The 17526-nt window shown below is 36.6% G+C and overlaps 2 protein-coding genes across 2 annotated transcripts; one reads left to right on the top strand and one right to left on the bottom strand.

The window, feature by feature from the left end:
* Positions 1 to 597: 597 nt before the first annotated feature.
* Positions 598 to 1686, top strand: LOC148550089 (uncharacterized). Its single transcript, XM_088495930.1, has one exon. The coding sequence runs from the start codon at positions 598 to 600 to the stop codon at positions 1684 to 1686; it is 1089 nt and encodes a 362-aa protein (XP_088352056.1).
* A 3750-nt stretch (positions 1687 to 5436) lies between these two features.
* LOC107611771 (mitochondrial import inner membrane translocase subunit TIM23-3) lies at positions 5437 to 7970 on the bottom strand. The gene is made up of 2 exons (XM_016313665.3): positions 7251 to 7970; positions 5437 to 6678 (listed from the first exon to the last, which is right to left on the bottom strand). The coding sequence occupies exon 1, from the start codon at positions 7818 to 7820 to the stop codon at positions 7257 to 7259; it is 564 nt and encodes a 187-aa protein (XP_016169151.1). The 5' UTR covers positions 7821 to 7970; the 3' UTR covers positions 5437 to 6678; positions 7251 to 7256.
* Between the last annotated feature and the right edge of the window lie 9556 nt (positions 7971 to 17526).

Below are 17526 nucleotides of genomic sequence, written 5' to 3' on the forward strand. Positions count from 1 at the left end.
GTGGACCAAAGTGGAAAGAAAGGCAAAGGGCAAGAAGGTCTTTTTGGGTAGGCATGACCAGGATAAGTCCAAAAAAGTTTATGTGGATAAATCTTCTAATTATGTTGCTAAAGGAGAACCTGCTATGAAAGGCATCAATGTGGTTGAATTAGCTTTACACATAAGTAAGGGCAATCAAGTGCTAAAACAAGCGAGGAACTTTAAATTAGCTTCGTCAGGTTTTACCTCTGCTCAAGGTGTGACGGGTGGCAAGCAAGGACCTGGTTCAGAATGGGCAGGGGCTTATTCGCAAGGCGCGGGGACTTCTAAAACGTCATTCAAAAGCAATTTAAAGAGATTAAGGCCTAATTCTCTTCAGAATTCTCCGGTTGAGAATGGGCACAGTGTGGTTACAGTGGAGACCCCGTTCACTACCCTCAAATAATCTGAGGTGTGGGTCTCACTCCAAGTAATATTAATATGGATTGTGCAAACATTATAGCTTGGAATGTGAGAGGAGCTGGAAATAAGCTGGCTCGGGTGCATCTGAAACAATTGGTAAAGAATTTTCATCCGTACGTTTTTATCATTTTAGAGACTCATTGTGCTTTCCAAAAGATGGCTGTCTTTTGGAACAGATTAGGTTATACTCCTATTCATATTGAAGAATCTCAGGGGCATAGTGGAGGTATTTGGGTGCTCTCTGCATGGCCCGGAGTATCTTGCAATGTCGTGGTAGCGAGTTCGCAAGTGGTGTGTGTTGAGTTTTCGAATGGCGGTTTTTCTTGGGTATGTGCAGCAATTTATGCAAGTCCCGTTCCTAGCAAAAGGGAAGAAGCTTGGAGGGTTTTGACAGATTTTTCTAGAAATTATTCAGGTCCTTTATTAGCTATTGGGGATTTTAATGAGATCCTTCTTTCATCTGAGGTTAAAGGTGGGAACTTTGTCTCTCGAAGGGCAGAGCAGTTTGGAGCTCTCCTAGATGAGTGTGGTTTGATTGATTTGGGAGCCCATGGATCTTTGTACACTTGGTTCAGACATATGCAGGGTAATCGGTTCATCTCGAAGAGGCTGGATAGGGCTGTGGCTACTGATGCTTGGTGTTTTCGTTTTCCGGAAAGCTATGTGGAGAATTTGGCGAGGATGCATTCTGACCACTGTCCCATTATGATACGATGTCAAGGTAATGATAGAAGAGTCGGGGTAAAACCTTTCCGTTTTCAAGTAGCTTGGTCTTATCACCCAAGTTTTTTGTCGGTGGTCAGGGGTGCTTGGGACAAGGGTAGACCCAATCCTATTCGTTGCCTTTCTCAGGTCAGAGATGATGCTTTGGCCTTTAACCGAGATGTCTTTGAAAATATTTTTAAAAGAAAGAGGGAATTGGAGAGGCGTGTGACCAGTATCCAACAGCGAATAGAGAGAGTTGATGCTTTATCCCTCATACAGGAAGAAAGGGAGTTACAGGCTGAATATAGTAATCTGCTTATGCAAGAGGAGTTGTTTTGGTATCAAAAATCCCGAGAGCACTGGGTCAGATTTGGAGATAGAAATACTAAGTTCTTTCATATGCAAACCATTATGCGGAGGAACGTAACAAGGTTCAGGGGTTATTTTTGGAGGATGGAAGATGGAGTACTGATCCGCAAGAACTCGAAGAATGTGCAATTGGATTTTATAGAGATCTTTTTTGTAATGTGGAACAAGTAGAACTTGATGTGATGGGGGATCAGGAATTACCTTCTTTATCTCGTGAGGCTATTGAAAGTCTCACAAGAAATGTTTCTAAAGAAGAGGTTAGGAAGGTGGTTATGGGCATGAACTCTTTTAAGGCCCTAGGTGCCGATGGTTTTCAGGCTTTTTTCTTCAAGGAATATTGGGAAGTGGTTGGTACAGAGGTATGGGAACTTGTTAAGAAGGCTTTCGCTGGGTTTGATCTGGATAGTGCTCTGTTTGACACTTTGGTGGTGCTGATTCCTAAAGTTGATAACCCGTCTCACATGAAAGAGTTTCGTCCTATCAGCCTCTGTAATGTTATCTACAAGATTATAACTAAGGTGGTTGTGGAGAGATTACGACCTTTTCTACAAGATATCATTGGTCCTCTGCAGGGAGGGTTTATTCCTGGAAGGGGTGCCCCAGACAATATTATTGTAGCCCAGAAAGTTCTCCATTTTATGAAGAAAACCAAATCAAAGAAAGGTGTTCTTGCTTTTAAAATTGACCTAGAAAAGGCTTATGACAGGGTGAGCTGGGAGTTTTTGGAGCAATCTCTCCTAATGTTTGGCTTTCCAGGTACTGTTGTTTCTCTTATTATGAAATGTGTAAAGTCTTCCTCCCTTTCTCTAATGTGGAATGGTAACCGGTTGGATGGTTTTCAGCCAAAGAAGGGTTTGAGGCAAGGAGACCCGATGTCTCCTTATTTATTTGTTATTTGTATGGAGAGGTTGAGTTGCCTCATTGCTAGGCAAGTGGAGGTTGGTAGATGGAAACCAGTGACTGTGTCTAGGGGAGGTCCTGTAATCTCCCATCTCCTTTTTGCAGACGACCTTATCCTTTTTTGCAAAGCGAAGAAATCTCAAGTGCTTCATGTTTTGGACACTATGGCCACCTTTTGCAGAGCATCTGGTATGAAGGTGAATTTTGACAAATCTCGTGCTATCTGTTCTATGAATGTTTCTAGACAACGCAAGGATCTCTTCACTAGTATTTCTTCTATCCGATTTGCTAATTCTCTGGGAAAATACCTTGGTGTCCCCCTCAAGCATGGCAGAGTTACTAAAGCTGATTTTAATGATGTGGTTGATAAGCTTACTAATAGGCTAGCATCTTGGAAAGGTCGCTTCCTTAATAAAGCTGGTCGGATTTGCCTTGCTAAATCAGTTTTATCTTATATACCTATTTATAGGATGCAAGTAAGCCTTTTTCCATCAGGTGTGTGCTCTAACATTGATAAGTTCACTAGAAGTTTCATTTGGTGTGGTAGTCATAATCACCGTGGTCTTCATTTAGCATCTTGGAGAGTTTTGACGACTCCGAAAAAGTTTGGAGGTCTTGCTTTGCGGGAGTCGCGGTTGGTCAATTTTTCTTTATTAGGAAAGCTAGTTTGGCAAATTTTGATGAATCAAGAAAAACTGTGGGTCAAGATTATGCTTCAAAAATACCTCCAGAATAGAAACCTATTTGCAGTTAAAGCAATGGGTTCTTCATCGTATATATGGAAGTCTATTGTGCACACAGCTTCCGTATTAAAGGAAGGGTTTGTTTGGGAAGTGGGAGCTCTTTCTAAGAATTTCTGGTTTGACTCTTGGTTGCACTCTGGGCCAGTAGGAGCGAGGGTTGAATTTCTTGATATTTGTGAGGCTGCTTTGACCATTGATGATGTTTACCGTGATGGAGTTTGGCATTTGGAGAGGATTTACTCTTTTATTCCTATGGACTTAAGGGAAGACATTCTTAGTTTGGTACATATTTCGGCTTCTGGTCGTGATTTGGGTTGGAGTTGGGAGCACACTCTTTACTCTGCTAAACAAGGATATTTATGGTTAATTCAGAATAAGTTGAATTGGGATAGGAATATCAATTGGCTTTGGCTTTGGAAGGCGCGGGTCCCTGAAAAGTTGAGGCTCCTAGTGTGGCTTTGCCTTCATGATGCTGTACCAACTCAATATCTGCGTTTTCGGCGACATCTCTCCTCCTCATCCTTATGTACACGTTGCAATCAACTTCCGGAGACAATTCTTCATTGTTTTCGGGATTGTGAAGTGGTGCGATCAGTTTGGGTTTCTCTAGGTTTTTCTGATGTGTGTTTCTTTGACTCTCACGAGGTGCATGATTGGTTCAAGCATGGCCTCCTCAATGAAAGTTGTTCCAAATTTGCAGCTATAATATGGTCAATTTGGCAAGACAGAAATATGGGTAATTTTCAGGGAATTTTTGGATATGCTGGGTCAATTGCATACAAGGCTCGCAGGTGCATGGTGGATTTTGAATATACAACTCAGAATCGAGTGTGTTGCATCCAGGGATTAAAATCTCTGTCTTGGTCTCCGCCAGAACCTGGTGCTTGGAAGTTAAATTGTGATGGGAGTGATTGTGCTGGTTTTGGATGGGTAATTCGCGATAGCTCCAGTCAATGGGTAATGGGATGCTCAGGAAATTCCTTTGGATCTAGTGTCATCAAGATGAAGTTGTGGAGTATATGGAAAGGTTTGGCTTGGGCTTGGGATGCGGGTCTTAAGCTTGTTGTCTGTGAGACAGATTGCGCATCAGCTTTTGAGCTAGTGACTAGTTGGCAAGTTCCACTCTGGCATCTTGAAAAAGAAGTGATACAACTGATCTTTGACTTGAAGTTAAGAAGGGATTGGGATATTCGTTTTGAGCTTATCCCGAGAGAAGCTAATGTCGTGGCAGATCGGTTGGCAAAGATGGGATCTGGAGGTAGCGGAGCTGATGAGGTTCACCTTTGGCACCAGCCACCAGAGGTGGTTTGTCCTCTCTTGCTGTTAAGAACCTGATTTCTTTTCTTTTTCTTTTCTGCTCTTTTGTTTTTTCTCTTGGTTGTTCACCAAAAAAAAAAAAAGCACGTGTCATACTATATTACTATTAGATTGTGCACGAATGAGAAATATGTGAGGGTATTGAGAAATGAAACCCATGCATCATTGGGAATTAGTTTTTGTAGGAGATAAAATCTGTGGTATTTTAGTTGGGTATAAGATGTGTTAGTTAGTTAATTATAAAATAAACACACACTATTAACTAACTAACACACTCTATATCCAACTGAAATACCACTGACTTTGTCTCCTGTAAGAATCAATTTTCAATAATGCGTGAATCTCATTTTTTAATACCCTCACGTATTTCTCATACGTACACAATCTTAAAGCACGACACGTATTTTCTACGCATAAAGAAATTTTATGCAATTTATACCGTAACAATCACCTTTTTTATTTGTTGGCAGAGCTTTTTGTATATTTTTTGTTTGATATTTACTCTCCACATTATTTATTTTGGAGCAATAAGCTTACTTGTCTGAGTTGAGTTTGCCCAAATTGATCTTAGTATAAATTTTTATGGGTACCAACCATGTAGTTCATAAGATATGCAAAGAATTAATTACTAAATTTAACCCTAACGTTACATTTGTTTATAAGGACAAGATATTGAAATATTGACACAAATACAAAATTATATTTGGCAGATGAGACAATTTCTTTAGATATGTAGAGCATCATTTATTTGCGCTTTGTCTTAGCATAAAGATTTAGTTTCTCCCAGTGAACCTTGAGAACATATTCCTCCATTATTTTCACTACAAAAATATGTTGGCAATTATTGTCATGCACTAAAACTAGTAAAAGAATACATCTATAGCATCTCAATGTAAAGGAACTTGGTAACCTTATAACTGGCAAGGATACTCATGTAATCAACAGCAACTGAGCAAAGCAATTTAAAAACTGCAGTAGACATGGTGTCTTCCATAGTATTAAGAAACCTCAAAGATCTAAAACAAAAGGGAGAAGACAAAAAATTGCTGCCTAAGGTTTTTCTATATCAATTTGTGCAAGTCTTAATGAATTTACTATACTTCTACAGCATGTGCAGCTTACTTAAGGAATGCCTTCTGCAGCGTTACTTCAGCAGGGTATGCCATTTTCTTTATCTTTTTCTGTTGCGAAGCTTGAATCATTTCGACATGTGACAATATTCCTAACATGTCTTAAGGGCAGTGTCCAGGGGAATCAGACATAATCCTAACTTTTTAGAAAAAACATTTTCATATATGCTTCACCTTCACCCTTGAGCACATAAACATAGTTCTTTGTACAATCCTGACATGTGGATTGTAACAACCGGTATCTGCAATGACAATTCAGAAAAACAGAATATAGGTGGAAAGAGGAGTAGACTAGAATGATCTTCCCTCGTTGCTGTATGATTGACAGAAATAGCAAGTGATGAAAAAAAATACAATGGCTGAAATAGAGTCAGCCTCCCTCCTAAGCCTATTCTCAATTCTCACTATTTTTCTATCCTTCCCTCTACTCTACTGCTCCTTATATTCCCTTCCTACTCTCTCTCCAAATCATGTGAGATCACCCCCGCCTCTTGCGCGCGACCCTCACCCTCTGTGACATGCAGGTGGTTAGTTACGAAATTATTCCCCTTGTCACTTCTTCCCATGTTTCCCTCAATTCTTTTCCTCTTCCTATAATAGAAGGGTAGTGGCTGAATTTTTCTTGCTTTAGGGTCAGAATTAGAAGCTTCTATTGATTCAAGGTGTGTAACATGGATCCTCTTTGAAATATAATTACAGCTTCTGGATGGAAGGCAAAGCTTGAATGTTATGCATTTTCTTCAAGCAATTAATGTGTAAGTTATATTGTGTTATTTACTAACAAGTGATGTTTTTCCTTTGCTTTTTGTTGTTGCCTCCAATGTAATACATTTTATAATGTAGCATGTGTAATGAAAGATATCAAAAGATTTTCCATATATTATGACTGACAGAAAACTTAGCAAATTATAATTTCTTTTACATGAACTTGCAGAAGGCAGGATCTCACCGAGGATCTGAAGAACTTGCAATGTAAGACACTCATGTTTGCAGGTGAAAAATATTAGCATCGTATTTCATCGAATCGTCGATTGGGCTTCTTCTTTGGTGACAAAATCTTTCACCTGTCACCCCTGTCAAACCCAATTTAGAAGTAAAACACTTATTATGTGAAGCATTGAATTCAAAACAACAGCACAACTGTGTTGTACATCAAGTATAAGTAATCATGCATGAAAAAGAAAATCATAGCGGCTGGCTTAAATCCATAATGATCACAAGAATTTCCTTATTCCTATTCCTATTAGTAGATTGATGGTGATTGTCTACACAAACTGCGTAAGCATAAAAATGAGTCCAGTGTATAAGATTTATGAATGCATATACTTAGGAGACCAAAGTGTCCGACCTTGGAACCAATTTAGAAGTTAAATCTATCCAAAATGATTAGTCAAACAAGAACTTTATCAACAATAATCTCTCAACATGATATTTAAAAGAATAATTTGATATCCCATGTAAGATTGAAGGGCTAATTTCAACATTTACTAAATGTTAATCAATAACAAGCAGCTAAATGCCAACGTCAAAGTATGCAGCTAGTAACTAGAGAAAAGAGATAAAGAAAAAAAAAAAAAAAAAAGGGCCAAAACACTAAACCCTAATGTTTCCAATATCTCCAATTTCATTCCTATGAAGATCAAACCTATCCCTATATTGGAACGTATCTCCTCAGAGCCTGCTTCCCGGCTACAGTAGCAGCTGCTGCGATCCCACCGAGGACTCCCGCAATCGCCGCCGACCTTGGCCCCGCCGCCGCCTTATACAGAGCACCAGTGGCGAGCCCAGCGGCGGCGCTATTAACCATGTCATCCCTGTCAGTGAAATACTGGATCGTACTCTCCGTGACGGAGAAGATTAAGCCCAACGATCCGAGCGAGTTTCCGAGCCTGCGCCCCCTCTGAATCCCAGAATTGAGGACTCGGTTGACCCGAATCTTAAACGAGTCTCCTCGCTCAGCGGCCCTGATGCCCTCGAGGGTGCCACTTATGCCGCCGCCAACGGCGCCGGTGAGGCAGGCGATGCCGGTGTAGTAGGTGAGTTTTTCGTTCCAGGGACGGTAGGTCCTATTGACCAGTTCGGGGAAGAGATTCTCCGGCGAAGTTGGGAGGTTGTAGAGATTCTGGATTGGGACTTTGAGGTCATGGTAAGGGTTGTAGAGGCGCGTGTTCTGACTCTTGTTGTCGTTGTCGTTGTTGTTCAATGAATTAGCCATGGCAGCAGCAGATTAGAGATTTTGAGACGGGAAATTGCAGAGAAAGTTGGGATGGTGGAGAAAGAGAGAAAGAAGAGGTTTAGACAATTCAGGTGAAGGTTCTGGCGTAGGGTTTAAGGGAGGGTAATTGTTAATTTGACGGTCTTGGGCACTTTTGCCTATTAACCAACAAACAAGTTATTAGCGAGGAAAGGAGACTTAAGAATTTGGTCACTTTATAGTTTTTATACGTGATTAAGATTTAAGATGATAAATTAAATTAAATGGCGATTATATTATCACTTTTTTAAGGATCTTTTTGAGGGAGTTTTTTTTTTTTTTAACTTTTTTATTTTTTAAAAAAATTTATAAAAAAATAAAAATAATTTTATATTTAAATATCTTATCTAATTTTTTTTTATTTATTAATTATGTTAGAGTATAACAGTATAAAAATATTTTTTTGTTTATTTATTATATGAAAAATATTTTTTTTAAATATCTTTTAAAAAATTATATTTTTCTAGTGCTTTTATTTTTATTATTAGAAATTTATCAAATACGCTAAAAATAAAAAATACATTTTTTCAATGAAAAAGGTCTTTTTAATCAATTTAATGGGCTTGTTTGTCAATGAGTTATAATTCAAATGGCATAGTCTCTTCATATTCATTTAGAGGTTGTGGGTTCAAGTCTCTCTAACTTTGGTAAAAAAAAGGGCTTATTTGGACGTCATTTTAAAAAAAAAATTAAAAAAAAAAGATCTTTTACAAAAAAAATATGATTTTATGTTTGGATATCTCATGTAAAAATATCTTTTTATCTATTAATTATGTTTGGATAAAATAAGATAAAAGTACTTTTTGTTCATTTATTAAGTGAAAAAAAAAATTTTAAGAAAAAAAATCTTTTAAAAAATGATGTAAATTGTAACTTCTCAAAAAAGATGTTTTTTATTGGAAGAAGGGACAAAAATACACCTGAAAGTTCACACAATGGACACATTACACTTGAATCATTTAATGAGTCACACGTGCACAGTATTTATACACTCCGGCAGACACATTCACCCTTCCGGCCATCGGCGTGTGGCTTCGTTAGTTTGAGTGGACAGTTGGGAAGATCTTTTAAATTTTTTAAGAAAAAAAGATCTTTTAAAAAATGATGTAAATTGTAACTTCTCAAAAAAGATGTTTTTTATTGGAAGAAGGGACAAAAATACATCTGAAAGTTCACACGGTGGACACATTACACTTGAATCATTTAATGAGTCACACGTGCACAGTATTTATACACTCCGGCAGACACATTCACCTTTCGGCCATCGGCGTGTGGCTTCGTTAGTTTGAGTGGACAGTTGGGATCTTTGGTCCTTACTGGCAACGTTAGTTTGAGTGAGGTGTCCCTTTGGTGCCAACTCAAAATAAACCATTTAATTTTATGATTAAATTATTAAAAAAATAATTAGAAACCCTCCATCTCTTTTATCTTCAGAAAGAAGAGTTGAAATCCTAACGGATAACTAAGAACGTGGGTTCACTCCAGAAAAAATCGAGCTCGTTATCCCTAAATTGTGGCAGCGCTGTTGGTAGCGGATTTTCGTTATTGAGGAAGAAGAAGAAGAAATTTGACTACAACAATGGCAAGTGTTTGCACGGGATTGAAGCTGTGGTACTGAAGTCTGGAACAGACTAAAATCTAAACAGATTGTTTCTGCGATGTCCTCTGTAGGAGGTAAGTTTTGAAATTGTGTTGCTTTTTTTTTTTACTGGAATTAGGGTTTCATCTATTTCTTTTCTTTTGTATCTCTTCCGATTGTTGTGTCAAATTTTCAGAGTGTTGAACATCGATGTAAGTATTTTGTTTGGCTGGACGAAGTTGAAGGACAAACAAAAAACGTGGGGACAGAGATTGCATCTGAAGAAAGGCCATGAAAACAATCATACTAGAAGATGATTGAGCTTACAAAGGGTGCAACAAAGGTAGAAGAAGATGTGCAAAAATTACAAAAGACAGTTAATCAGATTAGTGGTGAAATAAAGTGTATTAAGAATATAGTTATGGGCATTTGTTCGAGGGTTAGAATTTTGTGCATTATGAATTTTTATTATATATGCTCAGAAGTGAGGATCATGTGTAATCATTTTCAAACTTGCATTGAATAAATGAAAAAAAAAAGCTCTATTTTCTTGTAAATTCCATATTGTAATCTGTGTAACATCAACCATTGACAAAACAAAGAAGTGTAAACCTGTGTAATGCAAATTAAGGACAAAACAAACAATTGTCAACTTTAACATACTAACTGTGACTCATAACCAAGCAATTCATTGTCATTGTAATCACTAATAATACACAAGAACTTATTTAGAAGTCTCTGCTTCATTATAATAACAAAATAGTCATAGTAGTGACATTAATCATTGAGTTTCCAAACAAGGCAGAAATATCTAATTAAGAGGCAAAGTCACTTCTATATTACAATAAACTAAACAGCCTTATCCATAAGTTGTTCAAATAGCCTAATAATCAAAAAACAAAACATGCACAACAGCCTTCATACTGGGTCCTATGTCTTTGTTGCAGATCCTTACATGGTCCTACCTCCACTTGGGCCAACTTGGTTAGTTGGTGCAGCTGGGCCAGTGGTTCTCCCAAAAATTCTTCTTAAGACTAGTTTTGATGGTCTTGGGCCAAGCTTAGGTTGTTGTCTTAGATTTGGGGTTGGTATGAACTGTTCAAACCTCCCTTTTATAGTTGGACTTGCAGCATTTATTGTTTCATTTGCGACCATAGGGTTAGATTTGGGTCTTGGAGCCATGATTAGGGTTCTGTTGGTGGGATGCATTAGTTGGAGGGTTTTCTTGTGGCGGCGGTGGCTATGCAGGTTGCTATTGGTTTTAGTTTTCAGTTGCAGCAGTAGCTTCCTCTGCTTCCGTAGCTGCTACCTCATCAGCCATATTATCAAGCTTCCTTTAACAACTCCTACTATTGTGGCCACTCTACAATATATAAATATGTCTTAGTGTAAATATAACATTATAAGTGAGTTCAATATCAATACATAAAACAACACATTCATACCTCACTACAGTACTTGCAAATAATTGTTCTATATCTCCTTTTAAGTTTGTGTGGGTTTGATGTCGGTCTTGCTTGATTTCTCTCATTTCTTCTCTTTTTTGTTGGTTTGCCAATAAGTGTCTTGTAATGAGAAGGCAGTGGGAGATATCTTTCAGCCTTATCCCAAAATTCTTTACTTGGTACAGGGTTGATGTTTCTTAGTCTGCGATGAATTCTGGCCTCCTGTATTTGTTAGTTTTCTTGGTCTCAGAATCCTGGTTGGGGTTAGAGTCCTTTATGCCCTCTTCTTCGTCCTCCCACTGGATGATTTGTTTACTGTATTTGCATTCGCATTGGATGGTTCCGTTTCGGAGATAGGCACCTCTTCTGCATCTACGTCAACCATCTCAACCTCAGTTGAAATGTCTACAGTGTGCTCCCAATACACATGTACCACCCTATCATTATTTCTAATTACATCTTTATACATGTTCACCACATCCCTATCAAGCCTAAGTAGCTTAAGAGCAATACCACTTCCTGCATCAGGATTTCCCTAGTTAAAATCCTTCCAATGCATATATCCTAAATCCTTGAATAACCCCTCTATGAAAAAAAAGTTCAGCGTATCCACATTAATTCTGGGTATTAATGACACTTGACCTCTACTATATACTATAACCCCTTTTGAATTTCTATCCAACCTCCCCCTATGGTGATACACGAGTGTGATGTGACTTGACATCTACGGAGAAAATAAAACTCTCATAATCACTACTAAACCCAAAAAACCCTCATTTTTTGGGACAATCACTAACTAGTAACTAACCAAAAAGCTAATAGCATGTTCGATCATAATCGGTATAGTCGGAAATAGAAAAGTTAGTACCTTTTGATCATCGCTGACTCCAGTGCGTGATCGTCGTTGTTGTGGTATGGGTTGTCTTCTTTGAGTAAACTAGCAAAGAACTCCTCCAACGATCAAGCGAGCGAGAACTTCACAGTAATGACATTGCCTCTGTGTTAGGCCTCTATAACTCTCTCAACGTGCAAACTCTCTGACGTTGAATAACAAATGACCTTGACACTTCATAATTCAATTAATGGAGGGTTTCTGATGGTTATCAGTGGCTAAGAGAAGAGGGGTTGAATCTTAGCCCCTTTTCCTGAGTAACTCTTGCTGCCCTTTTAAAATGCTTTAGGAAATATTTCTTCTTTTTGTCTCGTCACTAGTCAAGAGACTTTTTCTTTTTGTCTCGCAACCAGTGGGGAGATATTTTTTTAATTTTGTCTCCTACGAACAGAATCAGAAATTGAGTAGAATAAAAGAGAGAATCACACCCAGAAGTATCCTGGTTCAGCTGTTAAGTGCAGTGCAGCCTACATCCAGTCTCCATCACAACAATGATGGAATTTCACTATAATCAAGCAGATTACAGACACCAATTCTCTCTAGGAACTACCCTTCCTATCTGGGATAAGTCCAAAATCTATCCCCAATTCTGAACTTGATTTGGTCACCTGCTAAGCTTTCAACTGCTAAGTGCTAACCCAACTTGCAAGGGGATTCCCACAGAACCATGAAATACAACACAGATGTACAAAGGACCTCTAGGACATCTATGGCTTTTTTCTTTTAATTTTGTATACTCTGCCTTTTTTTGCTCTATGACTTTTTCATACAAACCTCACTGTTTACCTTTTTTCATGAGACTCAAGACAAACAAAACTAAACAGAAAAATACAACATGAAAAGCATTGAAGGAGAATAACTTCTGTTAGCTTGGGTAGCTATGAGAACTTTGTGCTTACACTCCTTTCTCCTTGCTTCAAGCCTTGGCTGTGTACCCTTATTATAGAAGAGGAAGCTTCCAAGGTTGAAACCGGTCCAACCGAGCTAATCTTCTTCTTCTTCAACACTAAACCGGTTAGAACAGAGAGAGGAGAGAGGGAACCGAATGCAAAAACCAACATGCAATTACCTCTTCCTCATCCCAACATTTCAAACTTCATCAATCTGAGCCTTCCATCTTGACTTGGTCTCCAAGAAGGATTTCTGACCTTTGATGAACCCTTGATCCTTGACAGCTCCTCCTGCTCTATCTTCTGCTTCTTCCCCACGTAGCTACAGTAGCTATCTCCTGTGATGGATAAACAAAAGTAGAGACGAGCCATACCCCAGGGATCTTCTTCTCTGACCGAATTGGATCTTCCACCCATTTTAGGCATGGTGATTCTGAGACTTCTTCACCACATCTTACCATAAGTGGCAAAGATCTCAGTCACACCATATTGTAAATCTTTTTTTTACTAAGGACATCATCACCTTAGCCCTTTCCTTGCTTCTAGCTTCTTCTTCTTTCATCTGATAGCTTGTTCTTCCTTCCATCTTCCTCTGATGGATGTGACTGAATCTGAAGAGAGAGAAGAGAGAGAAGAGAAGAGAAAAGCTTTGGAAGTAATGAGTGGAATCAATTAAAATCAATTAAAACCAACTTTTCATACTTTTTGCTTAGTAACGTGTAAAGCTCATTTAATGCCATCAAATCACTTGCACTTTCTCTTTCATGTTATCAAGGCAATTAAAGCTAGTTAAATGAATTTGAAATCCATCAAAGCGGAGAGTGACATCCGTGTGAAAGCATGCAACCTTGCTTTTTTCCTTCTTTTAATTCAAACCATAATGTTGGTGTTTTAATCACAATAATTTTGGGCTGCACCAAAATTTCTTGGCCCAATTTATGTTGTCTAATAAAATAATTCAGCCACATATTATAAGAACATTTTTTGCACTAGGCTGATTATTTTTGCCAACATTGTTGGGTTTTAAGTTGCATTAAGCCCAATCACCAAAATCTGCATGTAACATAGAAATTATTAATTCAACATATTTGAAGCATAAATCAATTTAATAATTTTTAATTACTATTTTAATAATGTTTGATCAACATCTTAATTTGGAGTTTTCCAAACTCATCAGTTTCTAATTAATTTTCTTTAATAATTTAATCATAAAATTAAATAGTTTATTTTGAGTTGGTACCAAGGAGACACCTCACTCAAACTAACGTTGCCAGCAAGGACCAAAAACTCCCAGATGTCTGCTCAAACTAATGAAGCCACACGCCGATGGGTGGAAGAGTGAATGTGTCCGCCGAAGTGTATAAATAATGTGCACGCGTAACTCATTAAATGATTCAAGTATAATCGTGTCCACCGTGTGAACTTTCAAGTATATTTTTGTCCCTTCTTATTTTTTTATTTTTCTAGTACTTTTACTTTTACCATTATAAATTTACCAAACACACTAAAAAAATTATTTAAAAAAATCTTTTTATCAATTTAATTACGCCCAAATAGGGGTGGCAAAGCGGGCCGGCCCGCCCAACCCGCCCCGCCAACTAAAATAGGTTTAAAATGCTAGCCCGCCCCACTTTATGGCGGATTGGCGGGCTAGCCCGCTTGACTTTGTTTTTTTTTTTTTTTGAAAAATAAAATTCATTATAATTAACCAAAAAATAATAATTAAAAAATTAAATACAAATAAAAAATAATTAAATTATAATATAATTTTTTCATTATTTTTTTTTTAATTTTTAACTTCAATAAAATTGTTCAAAATAATATTTGTCAATAGAATCATCTTTATTTTAAAAAATAAGTCACATAATTTGAACATATATATGAAATTGTAAAATAAAATAAATAAAGTTAATAACTAAAAGAAGAATATAAACAAAAAATAAAAAAAAGTGTTTAAAAATTCTATAATTATTAATTTTATAATAGTAATCACTCTTTTATTTAATAAAAAAAGGGAAAAAAATATCTTCGGCCCGGCGAATTGGCCCGCCCCGCCCCGCCAAAACCCGCCAATTTGGTGGTGCGAATTTGGCGGATTTTTTTAATTTGGCGGATTTTTTAAATTTGGCGAGCTCCAAATCCTAGCCCGACCCGCCTTTTTAGCGGGTTTAGCGGATCGACCCGACGAGTTAGACCCGTTTTGCCACCCCTACGCCCAAACAAGCGCAATGACATCCAAACAAATACTTATTCTACTATTTTTTATTTTATAGGTTTTTTTATTAACTTTCTTTATTTACTTATTTATTTTTATCATCATCATTATATTATTCTATAACGGATAGTTTTCTGATGTCAATAATACTAACATACATGACACGTTTTGGTGTTAGTATGCGTACATCTCTCTTCTCAATTTATTTTATAAAAAATATTTTTTATATAATTATATAAAAAGTAGTATTTAATACATAATTATATTAATTGCCTATCATTAATATTTTTAATCATTATAATTATATTAATTGTCAATTATTCTAATTTTTAATTGTTATAATATAATTTTTAATCAAACCAAATTAGGTTGGTCTAGTGGTTAGCTCATTAGTTTGCTTAAGCAAGTGTTGGGGTTCGAATCCCATCTTGTGCATGCAGCAACCCATTGTCCTACGACAAACTTTAAATAGAGCTCTGATACACGACAGATTAGTCATTGGCCTGCCAAATCGGGAGATACTGTGGGAAAAAATTAATCAAATATAATAATTAGTCATAAATGATATTAACATTAATAGATTTGTTAATATTCTCTATTATGCACGGGTATATATAGTATTTTTTTTGTGGTTCACGAGTTTAAATTTAAGAGTCAAAGCATTTAGTTTAAATTTTTTATTTGTTATTTTTTTATAACTACTTCATAGAATAAGAATATATGTTTCGTTTTTCATCGAAGTTGACCCTTTTAAAATACAAGTTACATTTTTTATGAAGCCATTCTATTATTTTTTGATAATTTGATTATTATTTTTATATAAACTTATTTTTTTTGTCTAATGTTACAGACAGCATAATTGTCCTTTGTGCAATCATTTACAATGCACTACATCTATAAAATACCACCTCGAATTGACAATATTCAATGATATTTTTATTCTTTATTATTAATATCATCATATGCATAAATTTGTAATCTTCATAAATCATGGTAATCTTCATTAATATCAGTAATTTTTATAAATAATTATTAAAGACATGACTTGTATACTAATTGATTGTGTCTAATAAAAAATTAGACTAATTAGTAAATAGTCTAATTAATATATGATAATTTTTTTTTAATAATGCATTCATGCAAATAGTAGTATAATAAAAATAATTATTATTATAATAAAAAATATTATGATTACGTAAAGTATTGTCAATTATAATTGTGCATTCATTTAACAGTAATAATGATAGGATTGATCTGCTTTAAAATAAGAAAAACAATTTTTTAATTAATGCTAAATTAATTTGACGCATCAAAAAGCTAGTAATTTCTGAAAAAAAAAACACAATATGTTAAAAATTATTTTTTATTATAAAAAGTTAAAAAAAAAACACAATTACCAATATTTGAAATTGCATCTCCAAGTCTAAAACAATCTTTGAAAACTAAACCTAAATTAAGAAAACTCAATCTCATTATATACTCTACTTCAAAGATTTTCTTGCAGACGTAAAAAATATGGAGGGGATAGAATTTGAACTTGGCTGGTAAATCTCCTTGGAAGCAATTGCTCAATCAAAAATCGAGTTTCTTCTAAAAAACTAACTTTACATACATTACATTAGGAATATCCAACCATAACAACAACAAAGCCTTGTCCCACTAAGTGGGGTCGGCTACATGAATCAAACGACGTCATTGTGCTCTGTCATGTATCATGTCTATAGAGAGACCGTTTACATGTAGATCTCGTTTGACCACCTCATGGATGGTCTTCTTAGATCTTCCTCTGCCTTTCGCCCCTTGTCCATCTTCCATCTCATCCACCCTCCTGACTGGATGTTCTATCGGTCTTCTTCTCACATGTCCAAACCACTTGAGACGCGATTCAACCATCTTTTCCACAATGGGTGCTACTCCAACTCTCTCCCTTATATCTTCGTTTCTTATTTTATCCAATCGCGTATGACCACTCATCCATCTCAATATCTTTATCTTTGTCACACTCAGCTTATGTTCGTGCTCTCCTTTAGCCGCCCAACACTCCGTACCATAAAGCGTAGCCGGTCTTATAGCAGTGCGATAGAATTTACCTTTAAGTTTTAAAGACACTTTTTTGTCGCATATAAAACCAGATGCACTCTGCCATTTTGACCAACCTGCTTGGATCCTATGATTTACATCCTGTTCAATCTCTCCATTATCTTGTATGATACACTCTCAAGATACTTAAAACTTTTAACTTTTCGTAGGATGTTTTCTCCAATCTTCACCTCTATATTAGGGTTTTCCCTTCTTAGACTGAACCTACATTCCATATATTCCGTCTTGCTACGGCTTATGCGCAGACCATACACTTCTAGAACTTCTCTCCATAACTCCAACTTCTTATTTAGGTCTTTCCTTGACTCTCTCATAAGAACGATATCATCGGCAAAAAGCATGCACCATGGCACAGGCTCTTGGATGTGCTCTGTGAGTACTTCCAAGACTAATGTGAAAAGGTATGCACTTAAGGACGATCCCTGGTGTAATCCTATACTAATAGAAAATTTCTCTATCACACCACCTTGAGTCTTCACACTAGTTGCGGCCCCATCATACATGTCTTTAATTGCACGAATATATGCGATCCTTACTCTCCTCTTT

This window comes from Arachis ipaensis, chromosome B8 (assembly GCF_059453495.1).
Source record: "Arachis ipaensis isolate K30076 ecotype BB chromosome B8, ASM5945349v1, whole genome shotgun sequence".
Classification (NCBI taxonomy): Eukaryota; Viridiplantae; Streptophyta; class Magnoliopsida; order Fabales; family Fabaceae; genus Arachis; species Arachis ipaensis.

Bases quoted from the DNA above. Each gene is read 5' to 3' on its own strand.
- LOC148550089 (XM_088495930.1), top strand. From the start codon at position 598: ATGGCTGTCTTTTGGAACAGATTAGGTTATACTCCTATTCATATTGAA.
- LOC107611771 (XM_016313665.3), bottom strand. From the start codon at position 7,820: ATGGCTAATTCATTGAACAACAACGACAACGACAACAAGAGTCAGAAC.